Genomic DNA, 19,861 nt, shown 5'->3' on the forward strand with positions numbered 1-19,861 from the left:
TAATTAAATTATTAATTAATCATGAAAATCAAATCAATTCTAAATTATTCGAATTTCAACAAATTAATCATAATTACAAATTAGGTTGTATAATTAACAAGTCTAGGCATTCATAATTGTTAAACGTATACTGTAGGTCAATCAAAAACTCAAGATTTATCAACAAGAATCGCAAATATTCAATTTAACATCTTAAATTTACAAACTTTTGCGTTCGAAAAACTAAAACCTCCGAAAAGTCATAGTTAGGCTTCGAATTTGGGATTTCTGGGTTTGGCCGAAAAAGAGTCTTTTTGTCAAAATTTTAGAATGTCTTTTACATGCGGAATTGACACAAAAATCACTCGATATGGATGAGTATCGAAGAAACTGCCGAAAAACTGCGTACATATAATTAAATAAACGCAATTTGCAATTAATTACGAAAATTAATCACCCCTTTAATTCTTTGCAAATTTGTAAAATTTAACCATGTTCATATAATTTAGATTATGAAAATAATAAGAGGCTCGTGATACCACTGTTAGGTTATGATACATATGAATAAACATAAATCATACTGAAAAACCATAAAGCCAGGAAACATATTATTAACACATAATCATTTAGCATAATTCAGATGCATACACTTTGTAGCGTGCCCTCCCTAGCTGCGCCCGAACGGAACAAGAACAAGTCTTTAGGACTCCAAGTGTCGTCCCTCCGTAGATAGTCCACAGCACGTCCGGATCCGCCTTAAGCTTGACCAACTAGAATCGCCATTAAGGTTCCTTAGATTTTCGGCTATTTGGGTGCAAATGTTTGGCTGATTTTTGCTTAAAAATCTTACCTTGAATACTTCAATAATCGTCTGTTAAATATGTGACCCTAGGCCTATATTTTTAGAGTTTATGGAAAGGAATTATAATCCTACTAGGATATGGATTTATTAATTAGAATCCTATTTGAACTCTAAATAATAAATTTAATCTATTAGGATTAGGATTTAATTATTGCACGAATTCCGATAGGATTAGGATTCGTTACGAACACGAGTGTCGCACGACCATGAGGGACGCATGCACCCGCGCAAGCCTTGCGGCCCACACGAGTGGGCGCTGCCTCACAGCCCACGAGCACACGCTCCAGCGCGCGCGCCTACGGCCTTGCTGGACCTGGCCTTGCGTTGGGCCTGGCGAGGCTGTGGCCTTCGTGTTGGGCGCTTGCCTTGCTGGGCGCGGGCCTAGCTTCGTGCAAGGTCTTCGTCTGGCAAGCCTCGTCCGATGCTAATTCGTACGATGCGCTTCCGATTAAATTCCCGGTTCCGGAATTCATTTCCGATACGACCAATATTTAATATTTCCGATTCCGGAATTAATTTCCGTTTCGAACAAATATTTAATATTTCCGTTTCCGAAATTATTTTCCGATTCCGATAATATTTCCGATTCTGACAATATTTCCGTTTCCGGCAATATTTCCGATTCCGGCAATATTTCCATTTCCATTAATATTTTCCGATACGTACCATGTTTCCGTTTCCGGCAACATCTACGACTTGGATAATATTCATATTTCCGATACGATCCATATTTCCGTTTCCGGCAATATCATCGTTTCCGGAGTATTCATTTCTTGCTTATAACGATCTCAGCTCCCACTGAAACCAAGATCCGTCGATTCCGAATATCCATAGTGTTAGGTTATGATACATATGACAATTCATAAATCATGCGGAAAAACCATAAACCCAGGAAAACATATTATTTACACATAATCATTTAGCATAGATTAGATGCATACTCTTTGTTGCGTGCCTTCCCTAGCTGCGCCCGAACCGAACAAGAACAAGTCTTTAGGACTCCAAGTGTCGTCCCTCCGTAGATAGTCCACAGCACGTCCGGATCCGCCTTAAGATTGACCAACTAGAATCGCCCTTAAGGTACTATTATTTTCGGCACTTTATAGGCAAATGTGTGACTGATTTTTTTTCTTCAAAAACTCACTTTGAATACTTTTAAACTTGTGTTATAAATTGTGAGCCCTAGCCTCATATTTATAGCGGTATGGAAAGGGAATCGAAATCCTATTCAGATACAAATTAATTAAACCTAGAATCCTACAAGAACTCTAATTTAATTAATTTATCAAATAGAATTAGGAATTTAATCATTAACCGAACTCTGCATGTTTTAGGAAACGTGCACGAACACAAACACTTGCACACACACGCACGGCAGCCACGATGGGCCCCATGCGTGCGCGCGAGCAGCAGCCCACTCAGCCCCCGCGCGCGCTGCGCGCTGCGCGTGCTGTGCGCGCTGTGCGCGCTGTGCGCTGCGCGTGCTGTGCGCGCTGTGCGCGCTGCGCGCTGCGCGCAGCCTGCTGGGCCTGGCCTTGCGCTGGGCCTGGCGTTGCTGTTTGTGCGGCGCGCTTGGCTTGCTGGGCGATGGCCTGGCTTCGTGCTGGGCCTTGTCCGGCAGGCCTCGTCCGATGCTTATTCGTACGATGCGCTTCCGATTAAATTTTCCGATTCCGGAATTTATTTCCGATACGAACAATATTTAATATTTCCGATTCCGGAATTAATTTCCGTTTCGAACAAATATTTAATATTTCCGTTTCCGGAATTATTTTCCGATTCCGGTAATATTGCCGATTCTGACAATATTTCCGTTTCCGGCAATATTTCCGATTCTGGCAATATTTCCATTTCCGATAATAATTTCCGACACGTACCATGTTTCCGTTTCCGGTAACATCTACGACTTGGATAATATTTATATTTCCGATACGATCCATATTTTCGTTTCCGGCAAATATCATCGTTTCCGGAGTATTCATTCCTTGCCTGTGACGATCTTAGCTCCCACTGAAACCAAGATCCGTCGGTTCCGAATATTCATAGATGGAGTATTTAATGCTATTAAATACTTGATCCGTTTACGTACTATTTGTGTGACCCTACGGGTTCAGTCAAGAGTAAGCTGTGGATTAATATCATTAATTCCACTTGAACTGAAGCGGCCTCTAGCTAGGCATTCAGCTCACTTGATCTCACTGAATTATTAACTTGTTAATTAATACTGAACCGCATTTATTAGACTTATCATAGAATGCATACTTGGACCAAGGGCATTATTTCCTTCAGTCTCCCACTTGTCCTTAGGGACAAGTGTGCATTTCCTAATTCCTTTGTCGCTCGATGCTTGCTCTTGAACATAAGGTAAGAGTTGTCATCCTTATTATGTCCAGAGGTGTTCCTCGGTTTCAGAGTTCAACTGATCAAATAAACAGATAATCATAGCCTATGATTCATCAGAGCACGGCCATGCATTTCACAGTTTCTAGCTCTCCGAGTGGCCTTGTACAACTTTTAAGCATCTCATCCCGATTTATGGGAGGACAATCCCAATCTTGCGATCTTGAGATTAGACTTCGTTTGATAGGTGATTACCTGAGCGTTGCCTTTATAGCCTCCTTTTACGGTGCGACGGTTGGTCAACGTCAAAGCAACCAGTTCTCAAACAAGTAATCTTCAAATCACTCAGGTATTGAGGATTTAGTGTCTAATAATTTAATGAAATTTACTTATGACAGACTTTCATCTCTTACAGTAAAGTTTCATAGGTCTCGTCCGATACTAGTCTTCCCAAAGTAAGTATCTATGCAAATGATTATGACATTGCCATGTCCACATAGTTCAAGAAACAGAACTACTAGTCATCTTGCATTCTAATCGTCTAACGTTTTCTATGCGTCCAATTTTATAGAAAACTCCGATTAGGGACCATTTTCAACCTTTGACATTCAAGTTCACTTGATAGACATTTCTTAGTCACAGGACTGGTCCTGACAGTCTATCTTGAATATATCGTCAAATTGAAGGGACTCATCATTTAATAAACCACAAATTAAATGGAAAAATGAATTCTTTTCATTTATTGTGAATGATTAACCAATAATGTTTTACAAAGACTTAAACTCTAAAACTTTAAAACATTAAACAGAGACATCAAAGCCATTCTCCAATATGCTTGATTCCCATAGCTGCAGTGTGCGAGTTGTGCTTCGCCTGCGGCAGAGGTTTAGTTAATGGATCTGATATGTTGTCATCAGTTCCAATTTTGCTTATCTCGACTTCTTTTCTTTCAACGAACTCTCGTAGAAGGTGAAATCTACGAAGTACATGCTTGACTTTCTGGTGGTGTCTAGGCTCATTTGCCTGTGCAATAGCTCCGTTATTATCACAATACAGGGCTATTGGTCCTTTAATGGAGGGGACTACACCAAGTTCTCCTATGAACTTCCTTAGCCATATAGCTTCCTTTGCTGCTTCATGTGCAGCAATGTACTCCGCTTCAGTTGTAGAATCCGCAATGGTGCTTTGCTTAGCACTTTTCCAGCTTACTGCTCCTCCGTTGAGGCAGAAGACAAACCCAGACTGTGATCTGAAATCATCTTTGTCGGTTTGGAAACTTGCGTCCGTATAGCCTTTAACAATTAATTCATCATCTCCACCATAGACCAGGAAGTCATCTTTGTGCCTTTTCAGGTACTTCAGAATGTTCTTGGCAGCAGTCCAATGCGCCTCTCCTGGGTCTGACTGGTATCTGCTCGTAGCACTGAGTGCGTACGCAACATCCGGGCGTGTACATATCATAGCATACATTATTGAACCAATCAATGATGCATATGGAATCCCATTCATTCGTCTACGCTCATCAAGTGTTTTTGGGCACTGAGTCTTGCTTAGAGTCATTCCATGAGACATGGGTAGGTAGCCTCGCTTGGAGTCCGCCATCTTGAACCTATCAAGCACCTTATTGATATAAGTGCTTTGACTAAGTCCAATCATCTTTTTAGATCTATCTCTGTAAATCTTGATGCCCAATATGTACTGTGCTTCTCCTAGATCCTTCATCGAAAAACATTTCCCAAGCCAAATTTTGACAGAGTTCAACATAGGAATGTCATTTCCGATAAGCAATATGTCGTCGACATATAATACTAGGAAAGCAATTTTGCTCCCACTGACCTTCTTGTATACACAAGATTCGTCCGCGTTCTTGATGAAACCAAAGTCACTGACTGCTTCATCAAAACGTATATTCCAGCTCCTGGATGCCTGCTTCAATCCGTAGATTGACTTCTTTAGCTTGCATACCTTTTTAGCATTCTTTGGATCCTCAAAACCTTCAGGTTGTGTCATAAACACAGTTTCTGTTAAAACGCCGTTTAAGAAAGCAGTTTTGACATCCATCTGCCATATTTCGTAATCGTAATATGCAGCGATTGCTAACATTATTCGAATAGACTTTAGCATTGCAACTGGTGAAAAGGTTTCATCGTAATCCACACCGTGGACTTGCCTGTAACCTTTTGCAACCAATCTAGCTTTGAAAACTTCAAGTTTCCCATCCTTGTCCTTTTTCAGTTTGAAAACCCATTTGCTTCCAATGGCTTGGTAGCCATCTGGCAAATCGACCAAATCCCATACTTGGTTTTCAGACATGGAGTCTAATTCAGATTGCATGGCTTCTTGCCATTGCTTGGAGCTAGGGCTCGTCATAGCTTGCTTGTAAGTCGCAGGTTCATCACTTTCAAGTAATAGAACGTCATAGCTCTCGTTCGTCAAAATACCTAAGTACCTTTCCGGTTGAGATCTATATCTTTGCGATCTACGCGGGGTAACATTTCTAGATTGACCATGATTCTCACCAGATTCTTCTAAAGATCTCTGAGTTTCATCCTGAATGTCATCTTGAGCATTCTCTAGAGTTTGTTGTTCGACTCGAATTTCTTCGAGGTCTACTTTTCTCCCACTTGTCATTTTGGAAATGTGATCCTTCTCCAAAAAGACACCATCTCGAGCAACAAACACTTTGTTCTCAGATGTATTGTAGAAGTAATACCCCTTTGTTTCCTTTGGATAGCCCACAAGGATACATTTGTCAGATTTTGGATGAAGTTTGTCTGAAATTAATCGTTTGACGTATACTTCACATCCCCAAATCTTAAGAAAAGACACATTTGGAGGCTTTCCAAACCATAATTCGTATGGAGTCTTTTCGACAGCTTTAGACGGAGCTCTATTTATAGTGAGTGCAGCTGTATTTAGTGCATGTCCCCAAAATTCTAATGGAAGTTCGGCCTGACCCATCATTGACCTGACCATGTCTAGCAAGGTTTTGTTCCTCCGTTCTGACACACCGTTCCATTGTGGTGTTCCAGGAGGAGTCAATTCTGATAGAATTCCACATTCTTTCAGATGGTCATCAAATTCATAGCTCAGATATTCACCGCCTCTATCAGACCGCAGTGCCTTAATCTTCTTGCCTAATTGATTCTCTACTTCACTCTGAAATTCCTTGAATTTGTCAAAGGATTCAGACTTATGCTTCATTAGGTAGACATAACCATACCTACTGAAGTCATCAGTGAAAGTGATAAAGTAGCTGAAACCACCTCTAGCATTTGTACTCATTGGTCCACATACATCTGTATGGATTAAACCCAATAGTTCATTTGCTCTTTCTCCAACTTTAGAGAAAGGTTGCTTCGTCATTTTGCCAAGTAAACATGATTCGCATTTACCATAATCCTCTAAGTCAAATGGTTCTAGAATTCCTTCCCTTTGAAGTCTTTCTAAGCGTTTCAAGTTTATATGGCCTAATCGACAATGCCACAGATAGGTGAGATCTGAATCATCCTTTTTGGCCTTTTTGGTATTTATGTTATAAACTTGTTTGTCGTGATCTAATAAATAAAGTCCATTGACTAATCTAGCAGATCCATAAAACATCTCTTTAAAATAAAACGAACAACTATTGTCTTTTATTATAAAGGAAAATCCCTTAGCATCTAAGCAAGAAACTGAAATGATGTTTTTAGTAAGACTTGGAACATGGAAACATTCTTCCAGTTCCAAAACTAGCCTGGAGGGCAACGACAAATAGTAAGTTCCTACAGCTAATGCAGCAATCCGCGCTCCATTTCCCACTCGTAGGTCGACTTCACCCTTGCTTAACTTTCTACTTCTTCTTAGTCCCTGTGGATTGGAACATAAGTGTGAGCCACAACCTGTATCTAATACCCAAGAAGTTGAATTAGCAAGTATACAGTCTATAACGAAAATACCTGAAGATGGAACGACTGTTCCGTTCTTCTGATCTTCCTTTAGCTTTGGACATTCTCTTTTGTAATGGCCTATTCCATCACAATAAAGACAGCTTGATGTGGACTTGTCCTGCTTTGATTTAGCATTGCCCTTGGACTTTCCACCTTTCTTGAATGGTCTCTTTCTAGCCTTGAGTAAATCTTTGGCTTCACAGTCCAGTACTATTTCAGCCTTTCTGACAAGGTGAATAAATTCTGCAACTGTTTCTTCTCTTGGTTCACTTAGGTATAGTTGCTTGAAGCGACCAAACCCACTGTGTAGTGAATTGAGCAAGACAGAGACTGCCATCCTTTCGCTTATTGGTGTTCCTAGTAGACTTAGGCGATCAAAATATGAACACATAAGATCCACATGGAACCTCAGTGGGACGCCTACCCTTTGTTTAGTGCGAAGGAGCTGAACATGTGTTTCTTGGACCTCCATCCTATAACACCTGTTGGGAGAACTAACCTTTAGACCAGACATTGATTCAATCAACTCATGGACGTTCAGGTCCCTGTCCTCCGTACTTCCACGACAGATATCCCTCAGATTCTTGATGAGCGTAAAAGGTTCATAGGCTACAAACCTTCTAGCCCAATCATCAGGGATATTGTTCAGCATGAGACTCATAACCTTTTTGAGATCCGCATCCCAGGCGTAAAATCTCTCAGGGGTCATGTCTCTGGCATAGTAGCTTGGCATGGGATGTGACAGTACATACTCAAGTCCATTGAGTTTGACTATTTCAACTAGCTTAGCTTCCCATTCAAGAAAATTTGTCAGGTTCAGCTTGACCATAAGCTCAGAACCCATGATGATGTTTTGATTGTTGTTTGCCATATTAAAACTACAATTGAAAAGAATAAACAAATAAATAACCATTCACAGTTTCTCTTAATAAACTTAAATTCTAGCATACATGCATAATTCAATGTTTATTAAGAGTTTTATTCAAATTATGTGTTCCGGCAGGTGTGAATAAAATGATTCCAAGATCCTAAAATCATTGAAGAACTAAGCACAGTTTGTCGACTTAATCCTAGAACATCTTAGGTAAGCAAAAGCCTTTTGCTAATAGTCTAGAAACTATTCTTGGTTGATAGGCACGTCTAAGAACTTATTAGGTAAACCTATCGAATTTGCCACGACATAAAAGGACTCCTTACTTATATCGTTGAGTTTCACCAAAACTAACATGTACTCACAATTATTTGTGTACCTTGCCCCTTTAGGACCAATAAGTAACACCTCGCTGAGCGAAAACTATTACTAGATTGATGTAAAGGATATCCAAGCAAGTGTATATTTTGGCATGGCACCTTTTAACTCAATTTTTAAGTTTGGAACTTAAGGCTCTTACTATGTTGGTTAGATTTTAAGTGAACTAAAATCCTTAATCATGCAACATAATCAAGCTTTTGATCTCATGCATTTTAAGACATATTTAAAACAATAAATAACTTAAAACATGCATAAGATATTTGTGATCTAGTATGGCCCGACTTCATCTTGAAGCTTTGACTTCAAAGTCCGTCTTGAAAATCTCCGTGGGAGGCACCATTTTCTTCAAATAGGATAAGCTATAACTAATTACAACTATTTGATGGTTCGCAGACCATATTTGAATTGAAAAATAACTTTGGTACTTTAGACCAATTACATTCAAATTAATGGTACGCAGACCATATTTTCAATCCTATTTGGGCCATACTAGTCACTTCATAACCTGCAAAACAGTACATATACAATATATACCATTCACCCATTCATTATCATGAATGGCCCACATAGCTGGTTAGTAAAACACATTATGCATCACGTAAACATTTGCAGCAATTAATCAAGGGCACCAATAATCTACCAATTATTCAGTCCTTATTAATTCTAATCAAGTTGTTTTAACCTTAAGGATTTGTAGACCTAATCAAGAGTTTATGACTAAAAAGCGCTCCCACTTAAACCAATAAATTCATATGCTTTACCAATTTTAAACATAAAAATGTATTTCTAGTCTAACCGGAAACATACAAATTTAATTAAAATTTAAAGCTCATATAAATTTATAATTGAATCCAAAAAGTTTAATTTAATTTCAGTCGTATTTAAATTAATTCTTGATTTTAATTTTAGTAAAATAATTAGAATAAATAACATTTATTATAATTATAATATTCAAAATTAAAATCCAAGAAAATAATTTAAATTATTAATTTTAAAATTAATTAAAATTACGTGAACTGAAATTTTCAAATTAAACATTCAAAACGATCTAATCGTAACGCAAACACCCTACGCGTTGCACGCCCATGGGCCGCACGCACACAGCCATTGCTGGCCATGTGCGCGCAGCCCATGCGCTCGTCGCATAGCTGCTGCATCCCTATCGCAAGCCTCCGCACGCATTGGTGCTCGCTGCGCGCGCCAGCGCTCATCGCACGCGGGCTATCGCTCGCAGTGCGCGCGCGACATCGCTCGCTGGGCGCGCGACATCGCTCGCTGGGCGCGCGACATCGCTCGCTGGGCGCGCGAGCCATCGCTCGCTGGGCGCGCGACATCGCTCGCTGTGCGCGCGAGCAATGCTAGGCGCAGCGCTCGTGGCACGCGAGCTTGCGCTCGCTGCGCGCGAGGCTGCGCGCTCTTGTGCGAGGCAGCGCGCGTTGTGGCGCAGCTCGCTTGCTGCCCACACGCGACTGCCTTGGCTCGCCCTACGCCCATGCCCATTCGTCCATTGGTCGTGGCACACGACACAAGGCAGGGCTGCTGCCTTGTGCTCGTGCACTACGCCCTTGCTCATTGCATTCGTGCCGCATGGGCGACGAGCTCCCTTGCTCGTCGTCGCATGCCCGCATTATACAACACCCCTTAAGGGTAACACGAAGCGTCCATTGCTTCGTGCGTGCAAGTTATATGAACGAATCGCATAAAAATTTAAAATTTATATTTAAAATTAATGACAAATTAATAAATAATATTAATTTCATAATTTTAGGGCGAAAAAATCGAAAATTTATTATCCAATTGATTTCCGATTGTTATGGATTCAAGTCTAGGTCATAAAAATTTAAAATTTATCGTAAATTTACAATTTTTATGGTGGTTTTTAATCATAGGTTTCTAATTAAATTACAATTAATTATGAAATTCAAATTAATTCTAAATTATTCTAATTTTCAACAAATTAATCATAATTACAAATTAGATTGCATAATTAACAAGACTAGGCATTCAAACTTGTTAAACATATGCAGTAGGTCAATCAAAAATTCAAGATTTATCAACAAGAATCGCAAATATTTAATTTAACATCTTAAATTTACGAAATTTTGCATTCGAAAAACTAAAACCTTCGAAAAGTCATAGTTAGGCTTCGAATTTGAGAATTCTGGGTTCGGCAGAAAATTACTATTTTTGTCAAAATTTTAGAATGCCTTTTACATGCGGAATTGACACAAAAATCACTCAATTCGGATGAGTAACGAAGAAACTGCCGAAAAACTGCGTACGTATAATTAAATAAACGCAATTTGCAATTAATTAACAATTACGAAAATTAATCACCCCTTTTAATTCTTGCAAATTTGTAATATTTAACCATGTTCATGCAATTTAGATTATGAAAATAATAATGGGCTCGTGATACCACTGTTAGGTTATGATACGTATGACAATTCATAAATCATGCGGAAAAACCATAAACCCAGGAAAACATATTATTTACACATAATCATTTAGCATAGATTAGATGCATACTCTTTGTTGCGTGCCTTCCCTAGCTGCGCCCGAACCGAACAAGAACAAGTCTTTAGGACTCCAAGTGTCGTCCCTCCGTAGATAGTCCACAGCACGTCCGGATCCGCCTTAAGATTGACCAACTAGAATCGCCCTTAAGGTACTATTATTTTCGGCACTTTATAGGCAAATGTGTGACTGATTTTTTTTTTCAAAAACTCACTTTGAATACTTTTAAACTTGTGTTATAAATTGTGAGCCCTAGCCTCATATTTATAGCGGTATGGAAAGGGAATCGAAATCCTATTCAGATACAAATTAATTAAACCTAGAATCCTACAAGAACTCTAATTTAATTAATTTATCAAATAGAATTAGGAATTTAATCATTAACCGAACTCTGCATGTTTTAGGAAACGTGCACGAACACAAACACTTGCACACACACGCACGGCAGCCACGATGGGCCCCATGCGTGCGCGCGAGCAGCAGCCCACTCAGCGCCCGCGCGCGCTGCGCGCTGCGCGTGCTGTGCGCGTTGTGCGCGCTGCGCGCTGCGCGCAGCCTGCTGGGCCTGGCCTTGCGCTGGGCCTGGCGTTGCTGTTTGTGCGGCGCGCTTGGCTTGCTGGGCGATGGCCTGGCTTCGTGCTGGGCCTTGTCCGGCAGGCCTCGTCCGATGCTTATTCGTACGATGCGCTTCCGATTAAATTTTCCGATTCCGGAATTTATTTCCGATACGAACAATATTTAATATTTCCGATTCCGGAATTAATTTCCGTTTCGAACAAATATTTAATATTTCCGTTTCCGGAATTATTTTCCGATTCCGGTAATATTTCCGATTCTGACAATATTTCCGTTTCCGGCAATATTTCCGATTCTGGCAATATTTCCATTTCCGATAATATTTTCCGACACGTACCATGTTTCCGTTTCCGGTAACATCTACGACTTGGATAATATTTATATTTCCGATACGATCCATATTTCCGTTTCCGGCAAATATCATCGTTTCCGGAGTATTCATTCCTTGCCTGTGACGATCTTAGCTCCCACTGAAACCAAGATCCGTCGGTTCCGAATATTCATAGATGGAGTATTTAATGCTATTAAATACTTGATCCGTTTACGTACTATTTGTGTGACCCTACGGGTTCAGTCAAGAGTAAGCTGTGGATTAATATCATTAATTCCACTTGAACTGAAGCGGCCTCTAGCTAGGCATTCAGCTCACTTGATCTCACTGAATTATTAACTTGTTAATTAATACTGAACCGCATTTATTAGACTTATCATAGAATGCATACTTGGACCAAGGGCATTATTTCCTTCACATAGATGGAGTATTTAATGCCATTAAATAATTGATCCATTTACGCACTATTTGTGTGACCCTACGGGTTCAGTTAAGAGTAAGCTGTGGATATAATATCATTAATTCCACTTGAACTGAAGCGGCCTCTAGCTAGGCATTCAGCTCACTTGATCTCACTGAATTATTAACTTGTCAATTAATACTGAACCGCATTTATTAGACTTAATATTAAATGCATACTTGGACCAAGGGCATTATTTCCTTCAGCTTGGGCCTCGCTGCTTTGCTCGCAGCATCGCTGAACTCTATGCGCGCACACGCCGAGTCCTTGCGGGCTGGCTGCTTGCTGCACGCGAGCTACTGGCTCGTTGGGCCTTGCGCGCATGTGCGCTTGGCTCGACGGCCAGTAGCTTCATTGCGGCTTGTATTCGCGACCAACGCCTTGCGCCTATTGTTTATCGTATCGTACACGGCGAATCACCATCGTACGATACGATTAATCGTTTCTCCTAGCTTACAAATATTCTCGATACGATATACGATTCTGATCCAACGTCATATCGTATATTATGTGTTTCCGAACTAAATCCCGAGAAGCTATTAAATGATTTTTCGATTCATTTAATCTGGTGATCTGTTACATGCCATTGGTGTGACCTTATAGTTTCAGTCAAGAGTAAGCTATGAGCCTAATATAGATTAGAACTCACTGATCGGAAGCATTGCTCCAGCTAGCTGTTCCGATCACTTGATCTCACTAAATTAATTATTAGTAATTAATCTGAAACTTGGTATTAGACTTAATGCACCTTGGGTGAAGGACACATTTCCTTCAGCCACCTCAATTGTCCCACAAATGAGGTTGTTTGACCCTCTAAGTTTTCTACATAGCAGTAACAACGGGATTTGCAGCCTCAATTCATTGTTAATTCTAGGAGTCTTAGCTTATGATGAATCTGTTGACTTTCTGTTTGATGGTGTGGACTCTTCATGTGATGGCATGTTCAAATCAAAAATAAAAGGAACTGTGTTGTAGATCTGATATACCTAATTTTTTAGTTTGTTGTTGTCCGACTTCACATTCATGTGGTACTTCTTGTGGTACTTCATTAAGATTTAGCAGTGGTTGGTACTGCTCAAAATCCCCATATTCACGAGCATTCACTTCAATTTCAGCATGTTGTACCACATCAATAGTTGCTTCTTCATCATCAGATTATGATTCAGTGTTCGTGTCGTCTCCTTCATCATCAGAAAATCGAGGAAATCATCCTCCTCTTGACCTGAAGCCATTAATGTCCCCTTGACTTTGTTGAATTTTAGTGAATTGAGGAGTTATCTTTCTTGTTTGTACTCTCTTAAAGTAGATCTGTTAGGAGTTTGTATTTATGTGGGATTTTTTTGAGAAAGGCAGCCCTATTTATAAAGGGTGTGGACTTCTTTTTTTAGGGAAATCATTGGAGGGAAAATGTTAGACAGAAAAGTCTTTCTGTTTTTGGAAAGTCTAAAAAATCCGTGTGAAATGGCGCTGAAAGTTCATTAGTTGAGAACAATGTTTGAGGAACCCCACCTCATCCAACTCATGTAAAATGTCCCACTTGTATCAGAGTTTTTCTGATTTTTGAATATTTTAATCAAATATCTCCCTTTTTCCTTATTTCTTTATTGTTTTCTCTCGCTTTACTTTATTCTTCAAAAAAGAATCTCTTACTCAGTCTTACACACAATCATTTCTCTTACACCCAATCATTACACTTATACCCATACAAACCAAGATTTCAGGTTTCTTAATTTCCAACCAAGATTCAAACCGGGAACATCTTTTAGGAACAGAGGGAGTACATTTTAATGTCCAAAAACACTATAAAGCAAAGGGTAAAGAACATTAAAAACGAATTAAAGATGACTAAAACATAAAGTGCAAAGATCATTTTGAAACGAATGTAGTATATCACAATTGATAGTCAAAGTTTATAAATAGTATGTTCTCCGTTTTTATTTTCTTACCATTTTCCTTTTATAAAAGTTGCATGTTAGTTACACCATTTACTTTATGGTTTGCTTTCACATGTTTTTTGATTTGTTCACACACTAAATATTTATTTTACCATACCCACATTGTTACCTAACATTTTACCTCTCTTTTGTTTGTTATCATATAAGCAATTTTGGATATTTACAAATTTTCTAAATTTTTGTGTTCAACTTAATGGTGCAAGAAAAAGAAATGGATAAAGTATGTGCTAAAAGTCAAACTATGTAATGAAGGAAGTTTATCTGTTTATGACATACGGAGTAGGTCATAGAAATGTGACTAGCTTTACCGGCCTCACTCAACTTAAAACCTAAAAGGGATGCACTCCCAACAATTTCCTTTGCATAAAGGGGACCTTGACACTTGTATTTCCTTCAACATAACATCTTATAGTCGTGTTACCCATTGAAATATATTAAGGGGGGTGATAAGTAAAATTAAATGCTTCGTACATAGGTTTCAATAAATGAATACATAATGTTTATTTTAAATCGTGAAGTCAAACAATGATGAACATCATTAAAAACATTACAAATATTCTAGATCAAGAAAAGGAAACAACTCCTTGAAATAATAATGACAAGAAGATTGAAAAAGAAGCAACTCTTTCAAAAACTAGTAGGAAAAAAGAGTAGGCAACTCCTTCAAAACAAATTTGGAAGAAGAAAAGGAAAGGAATATACATAATAAAACTAATTTAAGTTATATACACTCAGCAATGCGAGCTAAAGACTTAAGATTAAATCCCACCAACGTATCAACCAAATAACGAGTCTCCTCCGCATTACTATCCTCTGGTACATAGACGGTATATTTTTCGGTTACAATTGTCCTCCTTTGGCCACCACTACATTTCTCTTTAACCGAAATCATACCTTGGTAATTAGGAAGACGGCAAGTATGATCGCCACCAACAACACTATACACCATTACATGTTTCTCTTCGTTGAGGTCATCAAGCCGCTCAATGCTCACCGTTGACGGAAAATCAGTAACAAAGGCTATGTGACGAAATGATCCAACAGCATTAGACGTAGAAGTTGAAGAACATTCACCGATAAACATCCTGTATGCTTTTGGGTTGTCGAATTGACGGACGATAGACCATACCACCTCAATGGGTGCGTTTATAACTTGCTCTATGCTAAAACTGCACTTTATTGGAGGTAACAACACATTTGCTGTAACAGGTTGCCTGATTTCAGGGATGATTACTGTCATTAATATGCTGATATGTTTAATTTGTTGTGTTTTTGTTTGAATGATGGAAGTACATTTGTTGTCTTCTGTATTTATAAACCTTCGACACAAAGAAAACAATAACCTAGTGGTCAAAGGATAATATAAACAAATATACTAGATTTGAAATAAATAGAAAAGAGACAATATGTATTGGTTCAAAAACGATTAGGTGCATACATGAACAGATGCAGATGCAGATGCAAATATCTCACTAGCAAAAAAACCCTCACTAGCAGTTAAACAAGCACTTAGGTGGACAAAAATTAGTGTATGCGGCCACTTATCTCCACTTACGTACGGTCATTATTTTTGCAAGTCAAACTTAGTAAGGATATTTCTTTATTTTTGTCGAGGAAAAAAGTTATTGGTATATTCTTTCAAGGGGAAATGATAAATAAAAGAGGGGGGGGGGGGGGGTGAATTGATTTTTTGCAGTTTTATAAAATATACGCGATAAGGAACAGAAACAGCAAATAGAGCAAGCATGATTTAGCGTGGAAAACTCTCTAGGCCCAATAGAGAGGAAAAAACCACGGCCCCTTTGGGGACTTAAACACTTCTGCTAATTAGGCAAAACAACTCAGTTTCTTTACAAGCCTAATCTACTCGGGCCACAATCTGTAAATCACCTCAGATTACAGATAACTAGGAACAACCCCACGTTGTTCCCTTCTCCCTATGAAACAATCCCTCAATTGTTTCAACTCACAGATCTCTCTTGAGATCTTTCACTCTTGCTCTAGTAAGCCTGACTCAGGCTTAACATACATCAATTCAACTTTAATGAAATACAGAATAAATAAAAACTAAGATAAATACGAAGATACAAGACCTACCAACCAATACTGCTCTAACTGGGAACAGGAACAGACTCTTAAAAATAAAGACTTTAAAGGTGATACCTGAAAGCTCCGGTTAATGCGTATGAGTCTGATAAAAAATTACGAGGAGATCTTTAGGTATATTTATAGTGATTCTGTGATTTACCCTAGTAATCCTAGACTTCTAATTCTAATCAAATTAGGACTCTTCTAAAGATAGGTTTCTGTTAGGAAACGATTTAATCTTTAAACGAGTTTTAAACGATTTCAACTTCTCCTCAATCTCTTCCAAAGATTATCTTCAATCATTACTGAATTAATTTAGGCAAATTAAAACTTCTTTTAATACGGATAATCATTTGTACTTAGACCTAGTGTATTCTGCTAACTCTAAGAACTCAGGTGATAACTTGACTCTTTAAAACATTGTTCCCAGACTTAGCAGTACGTTTGGTATAATAGCCTTGTACCTTTTCGTATTTACCATATACTTCCTAAGGCTTCATAGATGCTTAATCCTTGTAACTTCATTTGAAGTGTCTTGACTTTTATATCATTCGATTGCTGCTTCAAGGATCCATCTGACTTGTTCTCTTTCCTTCGAGGCTGCTTCATTCTTATCAATACGAATTGAGAGTAGCTCTTTCACTTTAGACCTGTCGTTCTAGAATGTAAAACGTAAGCACAAATAAGCTTGTCATCATCAAAACTCAGGGATCAACAATTTCCCCCTTTTTGATGATGACAACTTTTCAACTTGATAGAAAACATAACATTCTTTTAAAGTTAACATGGTGAGTGATGAACATGGAAACAGACATTCGAAACCATAGTTTGAACCATGTATGAGTAAAATCAGAATGAAACAAGTTGCCAATAAGAATCTCTTCCCCTTTTGGAATGATAAAAAAGGTGGGATTGGGGAAAAACGATTTTAAGAAGGAAAGTGAATGATGTTACCCTTCCAAACAGTGAACCCCATTGCAGCTCAAGTCGGTCAACGAGTTTGACCGCACCCCTGCAAGCAAAACTTAGGCAAAAACAGCATAGAAAACAAGACAAGTAAGCACCCTGCATGTTAGTGTGATCAAACCATCAGAACGTAGGAAAAGCGCGCTAATGAATATTAGCCATGATAATCCCGGCGCAACGCAGACAAAACAAAATGTTCCAAGGTGTCACACAGCAAAAACCAAAATTAAAAATTGTTTATGAGTAACAGGGAGGGGGTTTTTGTAGCAAGGTCTGGGCAGGTTCAGGATTGAGGAGAGGCAGGTTCTTCTTCAGCAACTTCTTCAGTATGGACCACCTCCTCCTGGATCATGTTAGCCAAGCGCTCTGTCATATCATTAAAAAATTGAGTTTGATCCGACTGCACTTGAACCATCAGCTCCTGGAGCACCTGGATTGAAGCTTGAATAGCAGTGTTGTCCTGCTGCAGCTGATCCAACCTGTCCATCAGCTTGGTGAGAGTGCTTTCATGAGAAGGAGCCGCAGACTGAGTTTCTCCATCTTTATCCGAATCAGATTCATCAACATGGTAGACTGATGGAGGAACACCCTTAGAAGAACTGGCTATGTGACGACTACGCCTGATTGGTGGGTTACAAGCAGGTGAATGATGAAGAGACTGTGATTTTGCAGGAACCAGAGGGGGGGATCTTTTTTTAGGCCTCAAATCAACTGGCCCTCCCTCCGAGTTCCCTCCTTTGACCATACAAGGAAACACAGTCTCACCCTCTTCTTCAGACACTTCATCCTCTTCCTCTATCTCTTCACCTTCTTCTTCCTCAAGCTGAGCCTGGTCACCTGGTCCCATCTTCCCCACACAGACAACACCATCTATGACCCTCAGACTAATCCCATTTAGACAGTCAGAGGTGTAAGAGGTGAGATCAACTCCCATTTTTCGCATGATAAAGGTGAGAAGAGACCCATAGCCAATGAAGTTTTTTTGGGAAATACAGTGGGTAAGATGGGCGATGAAAATAGCAGGAAAGTTAATTTGATGTTGATTTTCAAGGAGATAGATGTAGATCAGATCGAGTCTTCTAGCTAAGGCCCTTTTATCTGTACGAGGAACCAGACCCCTGCGGACCACATTGAATAGAACTTTTTGAAAAGGGATGAGAGACGACTGGTTAAGGGCCTTTGGTACCTTCCCTGGTCCCCCAAAGTACGAGTAGACTTCTTTCATCGTGGTACTCCCAAGTTCAATTTGTCCCTTCCCCTTATAATAAACTTCTTCCCCCAAAACAGGAACCTTAAACCATGATCCCAATTTTTCAGCTGTAAACCTAATTTTCGTCCCATTAACAATGGACTGACAAACCCCTTCAGAATACATAAAATTTGAACAAAACTCCCCCATAGCCTCCGGAAACATACAGGTATTCGAACAGACCTCAAACATGTGAGTCCACCCCTGTAACTCTAGACATTCCAACAGTTCGACAAACCCTACCTCTCTACACCAAGCAAAATCGACACTTAAACCATGAAGCATGCGATCAGTAGGAAAGAAGTGATACCTAGTGTCATCAGGTTTGATTTTCTTCTCTATTGGTAGTTGGAGTTCCCCCTGAACTGGTGCTGGCTGCTCCTTCTTCACCAATAACCTTCTCTTCGTCGTCAATTTCGCCGCTGACTTTGAAGCGGGTTGCTTAGTCGGGGGTTTTGGGGCCATGTTATCAGTGGGTGGTGGTGGAAGAGTTTGAAGAGGGACGGCGGTGATAATCGGAATTGAGGGAGAGTGAGGGTTTGTTGGATTGGGAAAGGTGAGGCGGTAGAGAGTCATGATTATATAGGGGAGGTGGTTGACGAATAAAGAGGAGAAGATAAGTAATTGGGTTTGAAATTCAAAATTCCGGGAAGTGTGAGAGGTTTGATTTGATGCACTTCAATTTTATAGGCGTAGGAATGGAATATGAAGGATTTCAGAATTGGGAGGAATGGAATATGAAGGATTTCAGAATTGGGAAATGGTGTGTGGGAAGCGTGTGTAAGTGAACAAAATGAAAAGTCATGCATGCACCGGGCTTATATGATTCATTGAACCAAAAAAAGTGCTTTCCATTCATTTTTTATTATCCCACACAAATGCAAAATAAATACAAGTCAAGTAATTAGTGCAATTACCTTAGTGATGCACAGACGTGACTGTGGTAATACACAGCTGGGTTTTGCACCACGATTGTATTTGGCAGTCCATTCAGAAAAAAAAATTAAAAACATATTTTTGTAAATTTTGTGATTTTTTTTTCAAAAAAATCATTCAAGTAAGGTTTAAGAAAATTATTGGCTTGAAGTATCACTTAATTTTAATCATACCAAGTTCTAACCTCAGTTTGTCGTGTTTGTCCCTATTCAATGGTTTAGTCAAGATGTCAGCTACTTGATCATCAGTTGGACAGAATTCAAGTTTTACCAGTTCCTTTTCAACATAATCTTTTAGAAAGTGATGCCTGATATGTATGTGCTTGACCCTTGAATGATGAACTGGGTCTTTGGATATACAGATGGCACTTGTGTTGTCACATAGTATGGGAACACACTTAAGTTTCAGGCCAAAGTCCCGT

The 19,861-nt window shown here is 39.3% G+C and overlaps 1 protein-coding gene across 1 annotated transcript; it reads right to left on the reverse strand.

Moving 5' to 3' along the window:
• Positions 1 to 14,922: 14,922 nt before the first annotated feature.
• On the reverse strand, positions 14,923 to 16,898 carry LOC130461619 (abscisic acid receptor PYL12-like). Its single transcript, XM_056829775.1, has 4 exons — positions 16,768 to 16,898; positions 15,640 to 15,691; positions 15,495 to 15,544; positions 14,923 to 15,415 (listed from the first exon to the last, which is right to left on the reverse strand). Exons 1-4 carry the CDS (start codon positions 16,896 to 16,898, stop codon positions 14,923 to 14,925), a joined length of 726 nt encoding a protein of 241 aa, XP_056685753.1.
• Between the last annotated feature and the right edge of the window lie 2,963 nt (positions 16,899 to 19,861).

This window comes from Spinacia oleracea, chromosome 5 (assembly GCF_020520425.1).
Source record: "Spinacia oleracea cultivar Varoflay chromosome 5, BTI_SOV_V1, whole genome shotgun sequence".
Classification (NCBI taxonomy): Eukaryota; Viridiplantae; Streptophyta; class Magnoliopsida; order Caryophyllales; family Amaranthaceae; genus Spinacia; species Spinacia oleracea.